This window comes from Periplaneta americana, chromosome 2, assembly GCF_040183065.1.
Source record: "Periplaneta americana isolate PAMFEO1 chromosome 2, P.americana_PAMFEO1_priV1, whole genome shotgun sequence".
NCBI lineage: Eukaryota > Metazoa > Arthropoda > Insecta > Blattodea > Blattidae > Periplaneta > Periplaneta americana.
Window position 1 is genome coordinate 164,497,468 of NC_091118.1, and position 23,682 is coordinate 164,521,149.

At 35.0% G+C, this 23,682-nt stretch overlaps 1 protein-coding gene and 1 non-coding gene across 4 annotated transcripts in view; one reads left to right on the plus strand and one right to left on the minus strand.

Moving 5' to 3' along the window:
* aux (cyclin-G-associated kinase) overlaps positions 1–23,682 on the plus strand; it is a 72,155-nt gene that overhangs the window by 25,938 nt on the left and 22,535 nt on the right. Inside the window, exons 13-22 of one of the 3 annotated variants that reach the window (XM_069818792.1) lie at positions 1,694–1,807; positions 2,100–2,205; positions 9,976–10,163; positions 11,834–12,027; positions 14,687–14,817; positions 18,810–18,945; positions 19,677–19,921; positions 20,041–20,224; positions 21,116–21,231; positions 23,338–23,497. In XM_069818792.1, coding sequence (XP_069674893.1) covers positions 1,694–1,807; positions 2,100–2,205; positions 9,976–10,163; positions 11,834–12,027; positions 14,687–14,817; positions 18,810–18,945; positions 19,677–19,921; positions 20,041–20,224; positions 21,116–21,231; positions 23,338–23,497 — 1,574 coding nt within the window. Of the gene's footprint in view, positions 1–1,693; positions 1,808–2,099; positions 2,206–9,975; positions 10,164–11,833; positions 12,028–14,686; positions 14,818–18,809; positions 18,946–19,676; positions 19,922–20,040; positions 20,225–21,079; positions 21,232–23,337; positions 23,498–23,682 lie in introns of all 3 variants that reach the window. The other 2 variants (XM_069818789.1, XM_069818791.1) reach the window with 2 other exon arrangements.
* TRNAT-CGU (transfer RNA threonine (anticodon CGU)) lies at positions 22,880–22,952 on the minus strand. The gene has a single exon. It is a non-coding gene; the product is annotated as a tRNA-Thr (tRNA).

The window sequence follows — 23,682 nt, forward strand, 5'->3', positions numbered from 1 at the left end:
TATAAAGGTTCTACTGTTTTTCTTACTTGATCCCTTAGCCAGCAAAGAGCTTTGATGTAATCCTTATTTATTATCTTATATTATGGCCTCAAGAAATGTATTTATTATGGTGGACAATACCTTAATTGTTGCTTCGATTTTGGTGTGCCTCCTCCTCAGCCGATTTTCGTTGGGAAGACTGGGTTTTGTTTCAGTATCATAGCTGTAAATGCAGGACTCGGTGTTTGATTATGACAGTTTTGAGTAAATCTTTGTCATTGTTGGCATTCCTCCAGAAGGAATGCCAACAATGACAGGACCTGTGGTACGAATTTTGTTGCTACATATTTTATTGCCAAGATGGTTCGTCAAAATGTGAAACTATAATCTGTAGAATCACCAGATATTCTAATTCTCACATTGTCGGTCACCAATGTTTATTAACTGCAACCTATGCATGTTCAACATTTTCGGGTGTTCTGCTTGTTGAAGGCCTTACAGAATGTAGATTTCTTTCATCAGATACTCGGCCATCTTCTAAGTATCAGTACCACTATTTTATCTGGGTTTTGTTCGCTGTATCATCCCTAAAGATGAATATCTGATGTCAGAAGCAAACTTTGATGCAGATTCACTGATTTACTCACTCAGTTATAGTGAATACGAAAGTCGCAGAGTACAGAAACTCACTCAGCAGCATCTCATTCCTGACGAAGCAACTCTACAAGAAAGTAACTGTTCACACATATGCAGTAAGATCCTTTCTGACTGACTGCCTAGCAACATCAAGATCACAATACTGTTTTTCGAGATATTAAAAAAGGCTGGACTTTCCGGCTCTTTGGATTGTCCTTGTACATACTATTTCTTGATAGAAATTAAATAAGTTATGATGCATGCAAAAAGAGCATATCAATTTTTATTTTTAGATCCTTTAAATGTTAATTTGTAAACATATCTTATGTCCTGATATCTTAGTTTTCTTCAGCCTTACTACCTTATATTGGAAGATGAAAGCATGTTTGCAGGATTTTATGGGGTGAATGTGAAGGGAAGATTGGAAATAGATTTGTGTTCAGTAAGATTTATACAGAAAAATTTACATATTACATATTTGTTGGCATAATGCTGCAAGCCGGAAGGTTGTGGGTTCAATTCCTGATGAGGTCATGGATTTTTCCATTGAGCTAATCCTTCCTGCCTCATTATTGCCTTGGGGATTTACTCAGCCTATAACAGAAATGAGTACCAGGGGCATTTCCTTTTAGCTAAAAGCAGCAGGTAGGTAGGACTGACATGCTTAATATCATTAAATTCCGATTGCCTTTAAAGATGGAAGTCTTAACCTCTCATCACCCTCTGGGCCGATTTGACCTGCCATGGGGTTGACTTTACCTTTACATATTTGTTACATTTTTTTTCTCAGTTTTTCTTCTACATAACTTATAGCATAGAATTCCATTTTAAGGAGAAGCTAAGTAAATACTTAATGATATCATTACCCTAAACTGAAAAATATTTGCAGTTTTTGCAAAGATGTGGGCATTGTATAAAAACATCATGAAATCTATTAACTGAAACACATATTATGGCTTAAATAATGTTGTTTTGCTTGATTTCATCTTCTTTCGGAAATATGAAAGTATATTTATTCAAGAAGTATTTATGTAGGATTAGTATTTGCCCACGATAAAAATAATGGCTTTTATTATAGGTATCTGTATTACATGAGTCATGTGCTGCAGTCTCCTCCAGTGGAACCACATTTCAAGCCTGTCACGTTGATCTCAATCACACTTCAACCAGTTCCACTCTTTACTAAAATTAGGTGAGTAGGGCTGTAACATTATTTAAAATAGTTCATACTAAGTAGGCAAAGCTGGACTACAATTTGAGAACAGAATAAGAGTCAGAAGTTATTTGATACAAGAGCTGATTGGCTCTGTTATTCATAAATATTTTTATTGAGGGTGTCAGAAGTTGTATTTAAGATTGTGTAGGACAAAATTTATTTAATATTTCGTCTTATAATCTGCAAAAGTGCTGTCTAAAACTCTCTATATTTTATTTTCAGTGTAAAAACTGTTTCCCATAAAATGATCTTTATATATTATTTATAGGGATGGTTGTCGACCTTATGTAGAAGTTTATCAGGGAGAAGATAGAGTCTTGTCAACACTACAGGAATACGAAAGAATGAGGCTTTTCAACATCACAGAAGGCAAGGTAAGATTTCAGAGATGTACTCTTGTCGAAATGAAAGTGTCCTCATCTATAGGGCTAAATTTCAGTCTGTTACTTTGTGATCGTTCAGAAGAGGCAAACTAATATTGACAAGACTGCATATAATTTTTGTAGTTGTAATGATCGATGGCTATTTATAATCTTAACAGTCTTGTGAAGAAATGTTACATAAATGAGAAGTGGAACAGATAGATGCCTCAACATGTTTAAACAATGATTATTATGACATATATCAGATGATAGACGACATTAAGATATATGCATCATATGCGGAGACTAAGAGGAAGGCAGAAAATAGGAAAGATTGGATAATGCTGGGTTTGCAGTGAAAGACCTGCCCTTGGGCAGAACACTATGCATGTATGTATTATGACATAAACACTTGATTGCTTATGGTTGTAGAATGAAGTTGTCTACACTAGTACTCGTTGCAATCTTAAGTTCTTAGTGCAGTACTCTTAGCTTAGTGGTAAAGATTACATTCTTGTTTTTGGGGTTGCACATTCAAATCACCTTTGTACTATATGGAAACCTTTTTTATTATATATTTACTTTTTAATAGCTTAATCAAAAAATTATTGATCATGACTGGCTGAGGAAACCCAACAGCCGGAAAGACAAAAGGGAAAGAAGAAAAAATTAAGTTTGCTCCATTATTTTATCCTTGTAATAATTTTCTCTTTTATTATTTGGCTCCTATCTTTGACCAACACATAACTTGAAAGAAAAAGGCACTATGATTTGTAACTAAAATATTGTGGCGTAAAATAAAATTTTCAACTTAAATAAAAGCAATCACTAATACATATTTATAAAGAAAACGAAGAAAGAGAAGAGCCGCAATCTCAATAACCACTCCAATAGCTTTCTCTGTTTATAACTACTCTCATTCTGTTTGGATGGAGTTAACTAATCTTAGGAAATAATTTTGTTTTTCTGGCTATAGCCTTCCAAGAATTCTGCATGTGGTCCCACAAATCATACTCTGTGCAATAATGGTTGCAAGCCAAATGGCAAATGAAATGGCGGAGTTATATTGTGCCAGTATGAGGTGACTTTATAGACCATTATACTGATAGATGGCAAATGTGCATATGATTTTTTTGTAAATAGCTCCTTATTCAAATTGGGGAAGTAATGAATTCATACTCATTTTACCCAGTAGATAAACAAATGACAACTGACTTTATAATTAATGTTTATCATACTTGTAATCATCTGTGAATAAAATCAACTAACTTTGGCAAATTTAACTGAAGATATTACATTAAGAATCATTAATGGACATTTTACTGCTGGTATACAATAAGAATTGAAATTCTGTGGACATCACTAACAATACCACAAAAATTTGATGACGCAAAGCATACCTGTAACAGTGCTGATAATTTTTAAAGTTGTGTATAGTTGTGATATTCTATTACTTAGACTTCACTGTTGCTCAGGTGATAGCATTTGTCCTGATTCCTAGCAGAGAAATAAAGATTTGCCTTCCGTTGATCCTATATTGTCTGTCATGGCAATCATGCACAATGCTAACAGGTGACTAAGGAGTGCTATTGTAAATATAGGTTCTTAATTGTACCAAATCTAACAAATGAATTGACCGAGAACACAATCCTTGAAAGTAGATCTTGATGTTTAATGAAAGTAATTACAATATAATTAGAAATTAAATGTATTGAAAAGTGTTCCAACAATTTATCACTACTATGAAATATCACTGATGTGCTGCTTAAGCATTGCTATTATGCTACTTAGACACTGCCACGATTTTGTTGAGGTCACTTCCATTATGAAATGCAACCACTGTGCTGTTGAAGCTCTAGTGCTGTACTGTTGAAGCTCTGCTGCTATGCTGTTCATATTATGCTGCTGTATTGTTGAATCTGTGCTATTGTGTGCTAATGAAACTATGCTTCTGTTGAAGTTCTGTGCTTTTGAAGCTCTGTTTCTGTGCTATTGAAATTCCGTTCCTGTGTTATTGAAGTTCTGCTGCTGTGTTATTGAAGCTCTATCGCTTTGCTGTTGAAGCTCTGCTGCTGTACTATTGAAGCTCTGCTTCTGTACTATTAAAGTTCTCTTTCTGTGCTATTGAAGATCTGTTGCTTTGCTATTGAAACCCCGTTTCTGTGCTATTGAAGCCCTGTTGCTATGCTATTGAAGTTCTGTTACTATATTATTGAAGCTCTATTGCTTTACTGTTGAAGCTCTGCTGCTATACTATTGAAGCTCTGCTTCTGTACTATTAAAGTTCTGTTTCTGTGCTATTGAAGATCTGTTGCTGTGCTATTGAATTTCTGTTGCTGTGCTGTTGAAGTTCTGCTCCAGTGCTATTGAAGTTCTGTTGCTGTGCTATTGAGCCCTATTTCTGTACTATTGAAGTTCTTTTGCTATGCTATTCAAGCTCTGTTTCTGTGCTATTGAAGATCTGTTGCTGTGCTATTGAAGTTCTGTTGCTGTGCTGTTGAAGTTCTGCTCCTGTGCTATTCAAGCTCTGCTGCTGTGCTGTAGAAGCTCCGTGCTATTGAAACTCTGTTTCTATGCTATTGAAACTCTGTTTCTGTGCTTTTGAAGTTCTATTTTTTTGCTTTTTATTGAAGCTCTGCTGCTGTACTATTGAAGTCCTCTTGATGTGTGGTTGATGCTCTGCTGCTGTTGTATTGAAACTTTGCTGCTGTGATATTGAAATTCTGTTGTACTATCGATACTATCAAAGCTCAGCTGCAGTACTGTTGGAACTTTGGTGATGTGCAGTTGATGCTCTGCTACTGTTTTATTGAAACTTTGCTGCTATGATATTGAAATTCTGTTGTACTATCGATAGTATCAAAGCTCTGCTGCAGTACTGTTGGAACTTTGGTGATGTGCAGTTGATGCTCTGCTAATGTTTTATTGAAACATTGCTGCTGTGATTCTGTTGTACTATCGATACTATCAAAGCTCTGCTGCAGTACTGTTGGAACTTTGGTGATGTGCGGTTGATGCTCTGCTGCTGTTTTATTGAAACTTTGCTGCTGTGATATTGAAATTCTGTTTATACTTTCGATACTATCAAAGCTCTGATGCAGTACTGTTGGAACTTTGGTGATGTGTGGTTGATGCTCTGCTGCTGTTTTATTGAAACTTTGCTGCTGTGATATTGAAATTCTATTGTACTATCAATACTATCAAAGCTCTGCTGCAGTACTGTTGGAACTTTGGTGATGTGCGATTGATGCTCTGCTGCTGTTTTATTGAAACTTTGCTGCTGTGATATTGAAATTCTGTTGTACTATTGATACTATCAAAGCTCTGCTGCAGTACTGTTGGAACTTTGGTGATGTGCGGTTGATGCTCTGCTGCTGTTTTATTGAAACTTTGCTGCCGTGATATTGAAATTCTATTGTACTATCAATACTATCAAAGCTCTGCTGCAGTACTGTTGGAACTTTGGTGATGTGCGATTGATGCTCTGCTGCTGTTTTATTGAAACTTTGCTGCTGTCATTCTGTTGTACTATCGATATTATCAAAGCTCTGCTGCAGTACTGTTGGAACTTTGGTGATGTGCGGTTGATGCTCTGCTGCTGTTTTATTGAAACTTTGCTGCTGTGATATTGAAATTCTGTTGTACTATCGATACTATCAAAGCTCTGCTGCAGTACTGTTGGAACTTTGGTGATGTGCGGTTGATGCTCTGCTGCTGTTTTATTGAAACTTTGCTGCTGTGATATTGAAATTCTGTTTATAATATCGATACTATCACAGCTCTGCTGCAATACTGTTGGAACTTTGGTGATGTGCGGTTGATGCTCTGCTGCTGTTTTATTGAAACTTTGTCACTGTGATATTGAAATTCAGTTGTACTATTGATACTATCAAAGCTCTGCTGCAGTACTGTTGGACCTTTGGTGATGTGCTGTTGATGCTCTGCTGCTGTTTTATTGAAACTTTGCTGCTTTGATATTGAAATTCTGTTTATACTTTCGATACTATCACAGCTCTGCTGCAGTAGTGTTGGAACTTTGGTGATGTGCATTTGATGCTCTGCTGCTGTTTTATTGAAACTTTGCCGCTGTGATATTGAAATTCAGTTGTATTATTGATACTATCAAAGCTCTGCTGCAGTGCTGTTGGACCTTTGGTGATGTGCGGTTGATGCTCTGCTGCTGTTTTATTGAAACTTTGCCGCTGTGATATTGAAATTCAGTTGTACTAGTGATGCTATCAGAGCTCTGCTGCAGTACTGTTGGACCTTTGGTGATGTGCGGTTGATGCTCTGCTGCTGTTTTATTGAAACTTTGCTGCCGTGATATTGAAATTCTATTGTACTATCGATACTATCAAAGCTCTGCTGCAGTACTGTTGGAACTTTGGTGATGTGCGGTTGATGCTCTGCTACTGTTTTATTGAAACTTTTGCTGTTGTTCTATTGAAATGCTGTTGTACTATCGATACTATCAAAACTCTGCTGCAATACTGTTGGAACTTTGGTGATGTGCGGTTGATGCTCTGCTAATGTTTTATTGAAACTTTGTTGCTGTTCTATTGAAGTTCTGTTGTGCTATTGAAGCTCTGCTGCTGTACTGTTGAAGCTCTCTTGATGTGTGGTTGATGCTCTGCTAATGTTTTATTGAAACTTTGCTGTTCTATTGAAGTTCTGTTCTTGTGATATTGAAGTTCTGCTGCTGTTCTGTTGAGGCTGTACTTCTATGATGTTGAAGCTCTGCTGCTGTACTGTCAGTATACAAACATTTTGCCTAAATTTTTAGATGATTTATTTGATATACTGTATCTACAAGTTATGTCACCTGGCAATGATACATATGGAATACATCCATTTTTGTAAAAGTGTAATGGATCTTTCTCTTAGACTAATAACCCTAAATGATAAATTTTCATCTAATTTTTTTCCCATCACAAACAAGAAATTCAAATGAATGACTACAACAAAAGTAACTACAATGTACTCACCCTTTAGTCTAATGGTAATCTTCTTGATTTTGCTTTACTTAGGATGCACTGATAAAGATAGTAGCTTGTAATAAGCCTATTGTTTGAGTCGATTTTGCAGACCGTCACCAGTATCTTTTTTGAAGGAATAATTTATTTCAATTATAAAGACCTTTAGAATATTACTTTCTCTGTGTATATATTCACAATACAGTACAATTTTGACGCAAAAGTAAAACTTGTGCTTTTAAAAATTTAATTCCATGCTGTGAGGATCGAACACTAAAAATTTGTAATGCAGTATCCATGACATTCAAAACAATGATTACCTCTGTTATAAATCCTCAGATAAAAGTCATGGCCATCTATGACGGAAAACAAACAACAACTCCTTTATTGAAAGCAGTAAGAGAGAAATAAAATTGTACCAATTCTGAAGGTCGAGACTGTAAATCTACGAAATATAGATGACATTACATCGTAGAAAGATATAAAGATATTTATAATAATTATGTACTAGATAATTCAATTTTCAAATACCAGTTGTTCTTCATTCACAGAAGCACAAAATTAAATTTTTTCAAGTCCTAGAGGAAATAAAAACGTTTAATTCGTAATATTTTTAATGTTTAACAATTGAGACCTGGAATCCAAGAGGGGCCCAAGTCCATTTCATCAAACTTTTGGGAAATTGAAAAAAATTTTTGCTGTTGCTACAAAATGCCTCTGACTATTTTTTGTTTCGTAAGTACATCTCCATTACATCTTTTCATATAACCATGGCAACAAGCTTCTACTAATTATTTTGCATGAGAAATACATTTTGAAAGTGATTAAATATTGGGCCCCTCTTGGACTCTGAGTCTCAATTCATCATTGGAAATCTTAGTAAAATTCTTACTGCTAATTTATGCTTCTCGTTTGAGTTGAATTGAGTTCGATTCAGTTTTGCATCGTGCTTCAGACCTTGGAAAGTGTCTGTCCACATCTACAGATTTTACCTCACTTCGCTATTTTTTTTTTTTTTTTTTTTTTTTTTTTTTCCCCTGGGATGGAATTCCTCCTACTTCGCAAAGAATAATTTAAATTAAATCCAACTTAATTTGAGTCTGCCTAGTGATTTCCATCAATAGAGTTCTTAAGCACTGAATGGAAGTTAAAGATATATGCGATAAAATAATAATAAAAAAAACTTATAACAATAGATTCTGAGTATAAACCAGTAATATCTCAATCATTAAAAAAAATTAAATCATTGACAATAAAATAAAATCATAGAGAAACTAAAAAAAAATGCACTAATGAAACAAATTTAATATATAACAACTCAAGATGGTTAGAAGAAAAAGGCTGAACACACATTGGAAACGGAATTTTTTGCAGCATGAGACCAATTCATAATTGGTATAGTCATTTAAAGTAGGCCTAAATACATATAGCAATGGCGCCATTTATTACTAACTTATTACTGCACTTACATATGTTAGATTCTTATTTTGAAATACCTTAACTTGATATCTTTTCATACTCGACTGTGGAGTTCATTCCTACTTTTTCGATACTCACTTTGCATAATGATGCATTCACTATATAAATGGAAATGAAATGGACATGGACTATCTGATGTAAAGTGCAGCACTCCAGAATTTTCAAGATATCACCTCCAAATATTGGGAAGCAAGAAAGAGAATAACTTCACTGTTAACTCTTCCGCATTAGATATACACACATCCATTCATAGTGTTCTGCCCAAGGGCAGGTCTTTCATTTGTATTAATATTGAAGTTTTACCTGAAAACTGTTGACATTTTAGTAAGATATTCATTAGAATTGACGGACGTGGGTTCACTTCTCACGTGGGTGGGTTTTTCCGAGGTTTTCGCCATCTATAAGGATAATTCAGGTGATCCCAAGGCAAATCCTCGGTCTTATTTCGCCAAATATCATCTTTCTATCAACAATTCCATTGACATTAAATAACCAAGTATGTAGATGGTACAGTATCATTAAATAACTGACTTAAGAAATTGTAAAAATTAATTTGGAGAACGCCAGTCTTTCTATTAGTATTGAAGTTCTGCCTGAAAACTGTAGACATTTTAGTAAAATATACATTACAGTTGACCACTTCTCTCCAAAACAGGGTTGTGGAAAGTTTTATAAAAATCTTAGAGTACTGATTTTAACTGCTTGAGCTACTATGATCATAAGATTTCATCACAAACTTATCTCTTTTCCAACCCCCTTCTCTCTCTCCCTCTCCTCCTCCCTCCATCCCCTCCTTCCCTCTCCCCTCTCTCTGTGTCCCTCTTTCCCTCCGCCTCCCCCTCTCTCTTTTTTACACACACACACACACACACACACTAACACTTAAGTACCCAGTGATTTAGTTGGAAAAAAAAACATTTACAGGAGCTCATTTTATAAATTTAGCAATTGCCAAATGAACTTGTACTAAATGTAAGTTTGGCATCTTTATGTTTCTGACATGCATACAGTTTCATTTTCCAGAACAGCGTTCCAGTGTGTTCTGGTCCAACTAAACCACTGGGAAGTACCTATAATTGGAACTTATTGTGAGGACCTCAAAATGTATATTTTCGCTGACATCTGAAAATCGGTTTTTAATTATAGTCATACCTTCTCCATTTGCAGAAGTTTATAAAGTTTGAATTCTGGAAAGAAAATTTTGTAATGAATTAGAATGTACTATTAATTAAAATAGAGAATTTCATTGTAGTTACTCAGATAAGTTATTAAAGTTAGCAGTCATGAATTAAATTGTAAAATGTGAAACACAGCAGATGATGAGCTTCAGGGCGTGTTTCAGGTGACACTGCCTTTGAACGTGACTGTTCTTGGGGACATCACACTAGTGGCTTATCATGCACGCAACACACTCGGAGGAGTCATGTCATCTGGAAGACCAACAGGAATTAAGATTGCGCAAATCCAGTTTCACACAGGATTCATAGCAGAAGAAGATACTAGTCTCAGATTCACGAAGTAAGTATTTCTCTGAGTGAAATTTTTGTTGTAATTTTGCTTATCGAAGTACATAAAAATATTAATGCAACCAGGATTGAGCAAAATATTAGTCAAGCTTCTGAGGTAGACCTAGGAAAAAAAAATCTACATGTGAACTATGTATACCATATTTCAGTGAGAAATACGGCATCAATCTAGATGGCTGATATGTGAGAGGATTACTACTTGGTTGCCAAGGAGGTATAACTAAATATACCTGGAATATTTTTAAGCGACTCTGCATTCCTCACATAATACTATAACAAATCATTCTCATTTACTAAAAGATTAATTGTGTAAATTATTATAAAAATTGTCACACGTTTATACTGTACACGGTGAATTATCTCAGCTTGTGGATTTGGAAGTTATACAATCCTGCCATTTTACAGTCTATGCGTAAACACTGTCCCCTGCGTCATATCGATTTCGGCCAATTTGGCTGCTGTGAGCCCCAGCCTGGCACAACTCGTATTCCACTAGCACAGCTATGTGCGCGCTGTGCTTTATAGGTGAAGGTCTGAAGTTCCTGGCATCTGAAGATAATATTTTGTGTAGGGTCATATAATGGAAGCTGATAGTTTGGCATGGAAGAGATAAATAATAATGTTTCTCTGATATTGGTTAATATGAAATGCTTAATTATGTAAATTTCAGTTAAATCACAAATCGCTATTATTTATATAAGTTTCAGTTAAATCTCAAATCACTATTAGAATCTCCTTTATTGAACATAATAAATAAATGTAAATAACTTTACATGAAATGACAGACATAAGGCATTGAATGATCATATTAACAGAGGACAGCATCGTAGCTGTATCGGACTGGCTGGTGAATGCTGGTCACGTGTGAGCACCTGCATTTCGCATCATCTGTAAAATGCAAGTTTGCCTAATTACCAATCCTCAGGATGAGAAGATTCACCTTGTATTTTATTCATATTATTGTTAAATTTTATGTTTTCATTACATATACTTTTAAATTATTTTGTTAAACCAATTATGTTCAAATTTCCAATATACATTGTCTTCTAGATTTCAAGGTCCTTGTGGCCACCTGCTTTTGTGGACTGATGTTTGTCCTTTTGAATAAAATGTATATAAACAAATTTAATAGAGCGAACTAGTTCAGGAAGTCTTTTTAACCATCTAAAAAATTACTGTTTTAATATATTGCAGACGTATTTTCATTTGTTCATATTTAAATATGCTATAACAAATGCAACCCTTGACGATCTTTGAAATTTTTCATATGTCCAGCTTAGAACTATGTGCAAAAACATGTGTATTATTCGCGAAAAATGAAGCATTTCTTATCATTCACAGCTTGTAGAGTTTTCGATTAATTTCATTATCAAAATTGAGCTAAGCATTCAATATTGAACATTTTGATAGACATATTGCAGTTAGTATATATAGGTAATTTTTTAAGAATCAGGCTAGTTCCTGTTTATATATATATATATATATATATATATATATATATATATATTGATATTTACAAGTAAATAAAATGTATTGAATGTATTTTAATTTTGTCCCATTGGAGGTTAATTTTAGGTGGAGAAATGACGTGTAAGTTATTAAGGCTTAAACAATATTAGTTTTGAATATGAGTCTTAATATTCTCATATTTCTACATTACAGATCAGAGTTGGATGACATAGGTGAACCAGAACACTATCAGGACAGATTCACTGCTGTTATAAACATATTTGTTGCTGAGGATGAACGTCGTTCAGCCAAGCAACCTCCGTGGGCTGGGCATAGTGCTCGAAATATTAAACCTGACTGCCTGTTTTCAACTCGCATCGAAATGGATGAAAATTTTGATACATTTGGTAAGGTTGTCATAATGCTATTATACCATATTTAAATCCACGTTATTCACAGGTTTAGTGTAGTAGTCATGCTGACGAGCTGCATTGGCACCAGCAATAAAAATTCTCAACACCTAGACGACGGCCCATCATCAACAGAGGACACAGGAGAACACGTCCGTCGGGCCTCCCGAGAGACCCGTGATCAGTCAGCCGTCCCGCACAACACAAGGCAACACTTTGACCATGTTTATGCCGCACTCCGAAACTCATGGAACACGGAAAGCCAATCAGTGCCTAGCTCCTCAGCTGACTACTTCTCCCAGCACTATAAATAAGGAGCAAGATATCCCCCTAATTACCAGTTAACCCTGAAGACGAGGAAGATGAACATCCTCGAAACATCGGTGGATCACCAACTTTTTACCTGGCTGGAAGCCTGAGAAAGTTTCGAATTAACATTTTGTAATAATAAAAGTTATCATTATTGAAATTGATTTTATATTGATAAAGCTGGTGATATCTTCGTCATATCAACTCATTATACTTCATTCTTTTTACTGTGTTATTAATGAATCATTAGTATTTTTTCATCATACAAGATACACAAATTAGGGTTGAATAATTAGTTGACAGTATTTCCAGACATAGTCACTAAGACCATCTTCGACTGTGTTGGTATTAAATTTAATTTCTGAGAATTTATTAATCCCCACGGTAATATGTGAAGATGACTAGTACTGTCGAGAAGACTGAACCAGGGGATAGATATTAGAGAAACAACACACAGCTGTCCATTTGGTGCGTATTATTTCAATACAGAATTAGTGAACAGCATTTACTATTTGCCAGGGATGTCGCAGCATAAACAGTGAAACACGTACACACATACATACATGACATACTGTCTGAGCATGAGCTCTGAAACTATGCCGTATGAGGAAGAGCGGAGCGGTGGGACGTGACTCAGCAAGTATAGTACAGTCTACCAGATTCCACACTGCATTCCTGCCGCAGTTTCAGAGCTAGTGCCCAGTAGTTTCGTCACTGATACTTTTTTTATTTCTTTCCTTTATGTGGTGATTGGCTTATGCATGTCCTTGATAGTGCAATAACTGATTCAAGACAATAGAAATCAGAATCTCAAATATCAAATCGATTTGACTTATGAGGGAATTTTTGCATAATTTCTACTTTCAGATATCAGAAAGCACCATTCAGATTATATGATAATTGAAACTGTAGTCATTTCATAACATTCTTTCATATACCAAAAACTTTGTGACTTAGGACTCCTGTATTTACTTTTGTCTAAGTGTATTGAATAATCACTGTCTTAAGACTTAACTATCGTCTTATGTTGCTGAAATGTGCTCGAAACTGATAGCAATTAATTTTATTTAAGATATATTATTTATTAAATTTATTTATTATCATATGCTACTTTCTTTCTCTCATGAAAACTTTATTGACCATATAGTGGTTAGGATCCAGATATTACTTACTTACAAATGACTTTTAAGGAATCCAGAAGTTCATTGCCGCCCTCACAAAAGGCCACCATCAGTCCCTATCCTGAGCAAGATTAATCCAGTCTCTACCATCATATCCCATCTCTCTCAAATTAATTTTTATATTATCTTCCCATCTACGTCTCAGCCTCCCCAAAGATCTTTTTCCCTCCGGCCTTCCAGCTAACACTCTGTATGCATTTCTGGATTTGCCCATATGTGTGTGCTACATGCCCTGCCCATCTCAAACGTCTGGATTTAATATTCCTAATTATGTCAAGTGAGGAATACAATACGTGCAGTTCTACGTTGTGCAACTTTCTCCATTCTCCTGTAACTTCTTCCGTCTTAGCCCCAAATATTTTCCTAAGCACCTTATTCCCGTACACCCTTATTCCCGTACACCCTTAATCTCTCAAAGTGAGAGTCCAAGTTTCACAACCGTACAGAACAGTATTCAGATATTAGTTCCTCTAATTTATTATACAAGAAAAAGTTATTACAGTTCCTTATATGGAAAAAAAAAAAAAAGTTCCGCGTCTGTTTGTTCTATCACATTAATATTTTTATTACGAGTAAGTTGGACCATCTTCATTGAAAAATGTTAATTACAACAGGCCTTGGATGACTGAAATTGTAATGTGTTTAAAACATTTGATGCCAAGCAATAACCCAGTAACTCTCATTGACATTTGCTATTTGTGTGTCTTGGTGTCAGTCTTATTGGATATTCCTCACTAAAATATCTTGCATACTCTGCATAGAATACATTTTCTCAGATTAATAAAAAAACAATGAACAACAATAGCTTTGTGTTCATTTTTTTATTGTTTATATTAATTCCTGGCCAACTATAATTAACATGCATTAAAAATCAGTGCAGTTTGTATAATAAGTACTATCTCTTAATTCTTAGTATTTTATATTATTGTCTAGAGGTAAAAAATTACTTTTAATGGTATGAATGGACAGAGCATTTGCTTTCTGTACAAAAAACTATAATAATTTTTTCTTGTGTAATAATTATGGGAACCAATGGCGGGCTTATGTGAGGGAAGCAGTGAACCTCCGGGTTCCTTAAAAGCCAGTAAGTAAGTAATAATTATGGGATATATGTTTTTTTTGCAGAAATGTGATAAAATATTTAACCATATTTGTCCCAATTTCAGTCAGCCATCCAGGTTCACGTGGTTCTCCTGCACCTCCAGCAAGACCTGTGAAGCCCCCTCAACGACCAACACCTCCTCCACACGTTAGGGAATACAAAGACGATGTTCCTGATGAACAAGTAGGACATAAGGTGAGTTTACGTTGTATTGGAAGAATACATGATTTGCCCTATGTTTTAGGTTTACTTTTTAATATAAATGCTATAGTGGTATATAAAAGAAATGAATGATCCCCTAAACACTAGCAATCTGAATAAATTGGGAAAATTCCTTTTTAGAGTTAAAATTAGATGGAAAGAGCTGTGATTGGGATTATAGATATTGAGTATTCAGACCCAATATAAAGCTATGAAAAGTATATAATTAATTAAAATACCGGAAAGAATCATATCAAATAACACAATAATTTTAAATGGATTTAATGTAGAAAAGAAAAAGTTAAGAGTTAATAGTTTCAAATATAAGGGTTCACTATTTTTAATTATGTGTTGATGATGTATTGTATAAATTAGTTAGAAATATCTGTGTTATTAGCTTAGTAAATAAAGAAATAATAGTACTATATTTTAAACTAAAAAAAGTTAAACGGACACTTGTTACATATAGTTGTCAGACTCGTTAGTTTGTATTCATTGTATAGTGGGTGATGGTGGATTAAGAACTGAACAACATTTAATCTGCCATGACTTGAGTACAGAATGATATGATATATAAACAAAATAAATAAATATTTTGGGTTTGTCATTTCGTATTCTGATATTCAGTCTGTGTTCAAAGAATCTTGACAAAATTTTGACAGCAAATGGCTTCATTGTCAAGTGCCGAGGTATTAGACCAACAATAACATTTAAAGTGCGTTCCATTTTAACATGAATTCAGTATACACGATGATTTTGTGAAACATGGCTCTCATGTATAACAGTATCATCTTATGTGCGTGTAGTTTTTTTTTTTCTTTTTAAAAGTTGGTGTGCTTATTGTTAATAGTATAGCGTAATATAAAGAGAGCTAGTTACAGTTTTTTATTTCATTAACTATCATAATTTGAAATCATATTTCAGTTATAGTCTGCAATCTGAATACAACAGAGAAGTGGGCAGAATAGAAAATAGTCTTAAATGATCCATACACTTTACTTTCAGCAAGTTCATACAAGGGATGTTTGCCTGCTTCTGATTGCGTAAACCTCAGTTATCAGTTCGTAAGTGTTACAGGAGAAAGCTGTGATGAGCTGTAATATGTGGTGTCTTTGTGACGAGAACAAATCGAAGTGTTTACAGAACAGTTAGGAAATATTTTCTTAACGTGTTGGGTATTGTTTGTAAACAGCAGTATGTAATTAGCTGTGCTAACACGACTTGTTAAAGGAACTCGACAAGATGGAGGTCGACATAAAGTTATGTCAACTTCAGTAGTTGTTGTTGTTCTCTAATGGTCGCCATTTGGGATCATTTAACCCATTTTGCTATTTCAGTAGTTTTCAAACTCTGAATCCATCTTTGAGGTAGATCTCATACTCACTGAGTGAAGATTTTATTCAGAACACTAACTTTTGAAAGTGTTAGTGAAGATTTATGGCAACAATGGTGGTGATGGTGGTGGGGGCGGCAACAGCGGGGTAGTGATACAGTGATAATGTTAATGATATGGTGACAGTTATGGTGGCAGTGGTGGTGCTGGTGGCTGTGGCATAGTGATAATGTTAATGATATGGTGACAGTTATGGTGGCAGTGGTGCTGGTGGCTGTGGCACAGTGATAATGTTAATGATATGGTGGCAGTGGTGGTGCTGGTGGCTGTGGCACAGTGATAATGTTAATGATATGGTGACAGTTATGGTGGCTGTGGCACAGTGATAATGTTAATGATATGGTGACAGTTATGGTAGCAGTGGTGCTGGTGGCTGTGGCACAGTGATAATGTTAATGATACGATGATGATGATGATGATGATGATGATGATGATGGTTATGACTACAGTGATAATAATTGTGGTTGTATGGTAATTGGTGGTAGTGGTGATATGATAGTGTTAGGCAGTGGTGGTGATTTGACAGCTTTTTGGTGGATGGAAGTGGTAGTGTCAGTATCGCCTGTACATATGACGGAAAACTGCATAAAGTTATTTGAACATAATTGTTCTTAAAGCCTGAGTTCATCCTTGAAATGGTTCCATATGCACTGAGTAATGACATTGTTCTGAATACCAAGCCCAGCCTTTGAAATGTGGTGATTGTAAAATTAATGGTGGCATTTGGTGTTGTGAAGCAGCTCAGGAACACTGACACTGACAATGGCAGTGGTGGCAGCAGTAGTGGTAGTAGTGTTGTGGTGGTGCTAGTGGTTATATGGCAGTGATAATGATATTACTATGTTTGTGTTGATTTGCTTAATTAACTGTCCATTCAGTATAATAAAGAACACACAATATATAAAATTCATGTTAAATTAATTAAATAAATTATTTTAAGCTAGTAATTGTCTTTCAAGTAAGATTAGAGAGAAGATAATTGAACCACAGTCTAGTATATACAGTCGCGAAGCTTGGGGTGATTTTTTGCATTTCTCGCGATAGTTGCTAGCCGCTTGGAGCGCTGTGTGTACAAGGAACAATAGACTGTGTCACTGCCATCGTGATCTAATACAGGCCGTAAGACAGACCATGTGACTTGCTTAACCCGATCACGAAGGGTGGCGTTTCAACCATATAAATTAATTGGAATGCATAAAAAGTAACATATATTACTCTAAAATGTAGTGTAATTGCATTAATAAAATTTAAAACAATGATTAGGAGACACTTCAGACATAATTCCTTGCGAGTTAAGGTGTAATATTATTTTTGGTGTGAAAATTACGTTGTTCGTATGTGTAGTAGACCTACCTGCCTTTATTTCGATTAAATATTGCGAAATTATTGTACATTCATTTATGCACGATTCAATAATTTTCAGTTGCACCGCACGAATATTTAGATATGTTGAAATTATAGGTTATGTTTACTGTCCCAGTTGCCCCTTTCTGTCTAATTTTAGTGGTCTCCAATGCCCTGCCATTCATATGGAAATATTATAGGTTATGTTTACTATATCTTATATTCCTAAATTCGCAATTATACATTATAATTAAGCATAATGTCATGTATGATACTCCGCACATTCAATGTGTCTGTATTTTAATACTACAATTGAGTGTTGAATTATTGTATTTATCTACTACCTAAGAGACGAAGTAACAATCGTACGTACACTAATTGCATAGGAGTGGTATGATAAATTTCTGTCTTTATCGAGGAAGGTAAATGTGCTATATTAAAATCACAATATAAATTTTTTTTTATTAAACCTCAAAATAGCTTCCATTCTAAACTTAAAATGTTGATGTGAACAGATTATGTTAACATGTAAAATTCTCTTCACATTAAAATAACACAGTTTTGCAATTATTTCTGCAACATATTATGCAACAAGAAGTAAAGGGAACTTATGGACACATTACACTAAATAAAACGTAGCTATGGTATGCAATAAAGTTATAATATAATAATTCACTGAGCTCCATACACTGAAATAGAAAACACGAACATATATTACGGCCTGGTCTAGATCGAAAAGGCATTGACTGTGCCGTATTTCGCATTGGTGTGAAAAGTTGTGTAAACTGTGGAATGTTCGTCATCGGTTGTAATAACTGTAAATGGCTGACATACAATAATTTGAGTAATAATATGGGACAAGGAGACGTTTTTGGTACTATAAATTCTAAGAAAAAGAGGTCAGAGTTATCCTTCTGAAAGATCCAGGAAGGTGAGTTTATAACATATAATATGTACTTTATGAAAAAAATATATAAACCTTATGTATTTCGTATTTCAATAGTGGAAGGAAGGTGTTAATTTTTCAAAAGAACACGATATGAAAAGTACAATACATTTTATTGTCTGCTAGGGAAAGAGTCTGTGTTGAGGCGATAGTAGCGATCCTGGTGGCTAGCAACTATCTATGGATGCGTATTTCAACTGTCTATGTTTGCATATTTAGTAAGTATTGAACTTCGCAACTGTATATACTAAACTGTGATTGAACTATGTACTTATACAAGTCTCCTGTACTGTTTCCTCACAGATAAATCCTGAAGAACAAGAAGGTCTTTTGGGCAATGACAGTGATGTACCTACATCGAAACCTGTTCAACCTCCTCAGACAGAAGCAACACTTCTAGACATAGGAGGTGGTAGTGGTGATGGCCTTAATGTTTCAGGTACAGTTGCACACATATGAATAATAATATTATATAGTCCATGTTATTAGGTATTGTTGAAGTTTACTGCGTAGAATTTTCCTGTTGAGACTTTATGTAAGCCATTTTCAGACCTTTTCGTTCTGAGCCGAGATGAACATGTGATTAAGACTTCTGTGACCTTGTGTGAATTTGTATTTTTCCTTATAGGCCTGTAACATTGCGGATTATTTTAAATCTTCATAATAAGTACTAATTCGATGAAATGTAATATGTAACCGTGATTGGTAGTGTTTCTAGTAATAATTAATAGTATAAAGATTGCACTCATTTTGACTTGATTTGTCATTCAAGATCAGTGGTGACCAACTCTTACACTTCGCTGCACACATGTAGTATGCAAGAGCAGATCATCCCACTCAAACAGTTCCCTTTTCTGCTTGTGAGTGCACACATTCGTAAGAGCAGCTGAGTTGGTCACCACTGTTCTAGATTGATATACAGAATGGATTTTACAGCTGTTACTTTTATTTTTAGGGGGAAAGGAACTGGCCACCCTACCCCATTATTTCCTGGCCTAGTTGTCTCATAAGTGGTGCCTTATTAGTATCACTTGTGAGGTTCAGACTTGTCTTCAGACAGTTGACTAAAACAACAACTTTTATTCTATTATTATTATTATTATTATTATTATTATTATTATTATTATTATTATTATTATTATTATTATTATTATTTACTTCTTTTTACAGAAAGCCAACAAGGAAATGTAGATCTGCTGAATATGGCATCAAAAACACATAGTAATGTACCTCAGAGCAACGTAGATTTGTTGGGAGGATTTTCTCAGTCATCAACCACACCAAACTTTGGAGTTGGAGATGGAGGGGGATCTGGACTTGATGATTTACTTCAAGGAAGACAGAACGCCCAACCTCAGCAGACACAAAATGCCGACTTACTCTTTGATCCATTTGGTAGTAGCAATGCTGCTCAGGTACGATTGTGTGCAACTTTTATTGGTCTTCAGTGCACAATGTTTTAACATATTTGCTTTGAAAGACGAACAACACACAATATAGATTATTACTTAATTTAATGTGGTATAATTTCCAGAATTCTGTTCCAAGTTTCACTGCTAATCATGTATCTGGATCCCAACCAACGAATTTACTTGGTGGCTGGGATGGGTTTTCACGATCTCAGGGGCCTGGACTTACGCCTACTGGTGCATCAATTCCTCGTAATGCCAGCACTCCAAATTTGGAAAGTAAAGCGAGAGATCCTTTTGCAGATCTTGGTAAGTTATGTGTAAAAAATTGGAAAGTATAGAGATAAAATGATAACTGACAGCACCTCATCAGTCGTCATTAGAAATTACAAACTTACAGATATTTCATTATCGAACTTGTATTCAATACATCTTTTGGAAATATGATAGACGAGATGCAATAATAATAATAATAATAATAATAATAACAACAACAACAATAACCATAATAATAGAAATTGTGTCAGATGGTGCACTTCTCTTAACTTCACATACATTTTCTTGGCTCTCGAAAAAGAGCCAATTCAATACGACTTCTGACTGATATCCAGTATACTTCTTTCATTTTTTTTATATTTTATGTAATAAAACCAGTCCTGTTATATAACTATGAAACATATTCTGTGACCAAAAAAAATGAAAATAAGTTGGGCATTACTGAAGGAAAAGTACTACGAAGAACATTTGGACCTAAGAATTAACGAATCATGTAGAGAATAAGATATAACGATGAAATATAGTGGAACTCCACTCATGTGGATTCCATTAATCCAGATTTCCTGTTTATCTGGACTCGGTATATAAAATGCATTAACTATTTTATTACACGTGGCTATGAAAACGATACATTCAAAACGCAAATACTATGTTTTATGACATACTACGTACTAAAAATTTATTGATGTGGCATAGAAGATTCCTGAGACTTTCACTTATTGCAATGATTTCTCCATCAAAACTTGTTGTTCCATATCCAAGAGATCTATAAAGTGAGAAGAGACAGATACTTAAGTATACTTAGGATTTATTTTTCAAGAGATAGTTTAATTATTATTCTTGTAAATGATTTAATAAATGTTATACATCACATGTACTTGTTTATAGGCAATCTAACATCTGGTTTGGGTGTTGGATCGACAGGTGGATGGGCAGGTGGTTCAAAGCCTACAACCCCTATGAACGGAACACCAAGAGCAGGAAGCCCCATCAATCAAGGTGGATCTCCACAGCATAGGCCTGCTAGTTGGACTCCTCAGGTTATTGCAACATAGTGATTGTGATACAGAATGCTTAAAACGGAAATATGAAATTATAATTTTCAGTACATTAAATTAATATACGAGTATTCAGTAGCATTTATAAGCTAGTTATGCTATTTCTAATGTTCGTAGTTTTGTAAATTTTATTATGAAGTATTTATAGTGTCTTCATTCTAGAATATGCCATTAGGAAAGTTCAGGATAACAGGCAGGGTTTGGAATTGAACAGGTTACATCAGCTTCTTGTTTATGCAGATGACGTGAATATGTTAGGAGAAAATACACAAACGATTAGGGAAAACACGGAAATTTTACTCGAAGCAAGTAAAGTGATCGGTTTGGAAGTAAATCCCGAAAAGACAAAGTATATGATTATGTCTCGTGACCAGAATATTGTACGAAATGGAAATATAAAAATTGGAGATTTATCCTTCGAAGAAGTGGAAAAATTCAAATATCTTGGGGCAACAGTAACAAATATAAATGACACTCGGGAGAAAATTAAACGCAGAATAAATATGGGAAATGCATGTTATTATTCGGTTGAGAAGCTCTTATCATCCAGTCTGCTGTCCAAAAATCTGAAAGTTAGAATTTATAAAACAGTTACATTACCGGTTCTTCTGTATGGTTGTGAAACTTGGACTCTCACTCTGAGAGAGGAACATAGGTTAAGGGTGTTTGAGAATAAGGTGCTTAGGAAAATATTTGGGGCTAAGCGGGATGAAGTTACAGGAGAATGGAGAAAGTTACACAACACAGAACTGCACGCATTGTATTCTTCACCTGACATAATTAGGAACTTAAAATCCAGACGTTTGAGATGGGCAGGGCATGTAGCACGTATGGGCGAATCCAGAAATGCATATAGAGTGTTAGTTGGGAGACCGGAGGGAAAAAGACCTTTAGGGAGGCCGAGACGTAGATGGGAGGATAATATTAAAATGGATTTGAGGGAGGTGGGGTATGATGATAGAGACTGGATTAATCTTGCACAGGATAGGGACCGATGGCGGGCTTATGTGAGGGCGGTAATGAACCTTCGGGTTCCTTAAAAGCCATTTGTAAGTAAGTATTTATAGTGTGCACTTCAGAAACATCAAAGTTATTAAGTTGCTCTTATTGTGAGGCATTTACTTCATTATATTTTCTCACATATTACTAGTGCCTAGAAATGTAGATTTAAAATATTCTGTAACAAAAACAACTAATAGAATGAAAACCATAAATTTGCAACTCTCTAACCCTAATATCACTTAAGAAAAATCTATAAAGATTCTAAATAAATTGTACCTAAGAAGAAGTATTATTGTTGACAGTGGTTTGTTTGTCAGGCATCTGTCCTGTTATAATGCACATCACACATATTTTCAAGTACATTAAATGCTGTAACTAGTTAGCAGTCATCTAAGTCAAATCTACGCCGAATGGAAGCAGAGACAGAGGAAATTCAAGAAGCGCTGAAGTTATTTTGAAGTTGGAACAGGCAGCATGTGCCTAAATCTTGAATTTGAGAAGAAGTACTTACTTACACATAATTATTTCAAATAGTTGCAATTGAATTTGTTTATCGATGAAGCCTATAAAGATAAAAAAAGAATTTAAGTTCTTGATATGACAATTATTGTTTGAGGAGAAAAATTCGCTCCGGCGCCGGGGATCGAACCCAGGTACTTGGTTCTACGTACCAAGCGCTCTAACCACTGAGCTACGCCGAATTCAATCCGGTCCAGTGCTGTGGATTGAATTCGGCGTAGCTCAGTGGTTAGAGCGCTTGGTATGTAGAACCAAGGACCCGAGTTCGATCCCCGGCGCCGGAGCGAATTTTTCTCCTCAAATATTAATTGTCAATATCACAGATATTATTCTGTAGGACAAATTAATAAAATCGATAATATTCTTGATATGAGTTAAAAAATAATTTATATTAAGTGATTATTAATTCTTAGTAAGTTTCATTGTGATGTGTTAATTTTTATCTCATTCTTCTTTGTCTTTTTCTTCTTCATTATTAAATGACAAAATTTAAACATAGTACCAGTAATTCATTGCTGCCTTGTTTGGTCTTTGCCATTTTTTAGAAGTGTTAATTTTCATATACAGGGGGGAGTACCAGGCAGCACATCGCCCATGCCAGGCTACAACACACCTGTTGGCACGCCCCACCACACTGCCAAGTCTCCAGCTCAAGAATCTTCTCGTACTGCTGATTACAGTAGATCACATTTCGACTCAGTATTCAGTAAACAACAAGACCCTGGCGGTATGCATATTTTATTAAACATCTTTTTAGGCAAAAGTCTGTCTTCTTGTCAGGTTATTCTTACTGTCACTTTGGAACGAATGTAATTTCTTCTGTTTTCTCCTTAGTCATACCTCAGTATCATATGCACATAAGGAATAATTATTATGATTCGACTATTAATATACAATAACCAGAAACAAGAG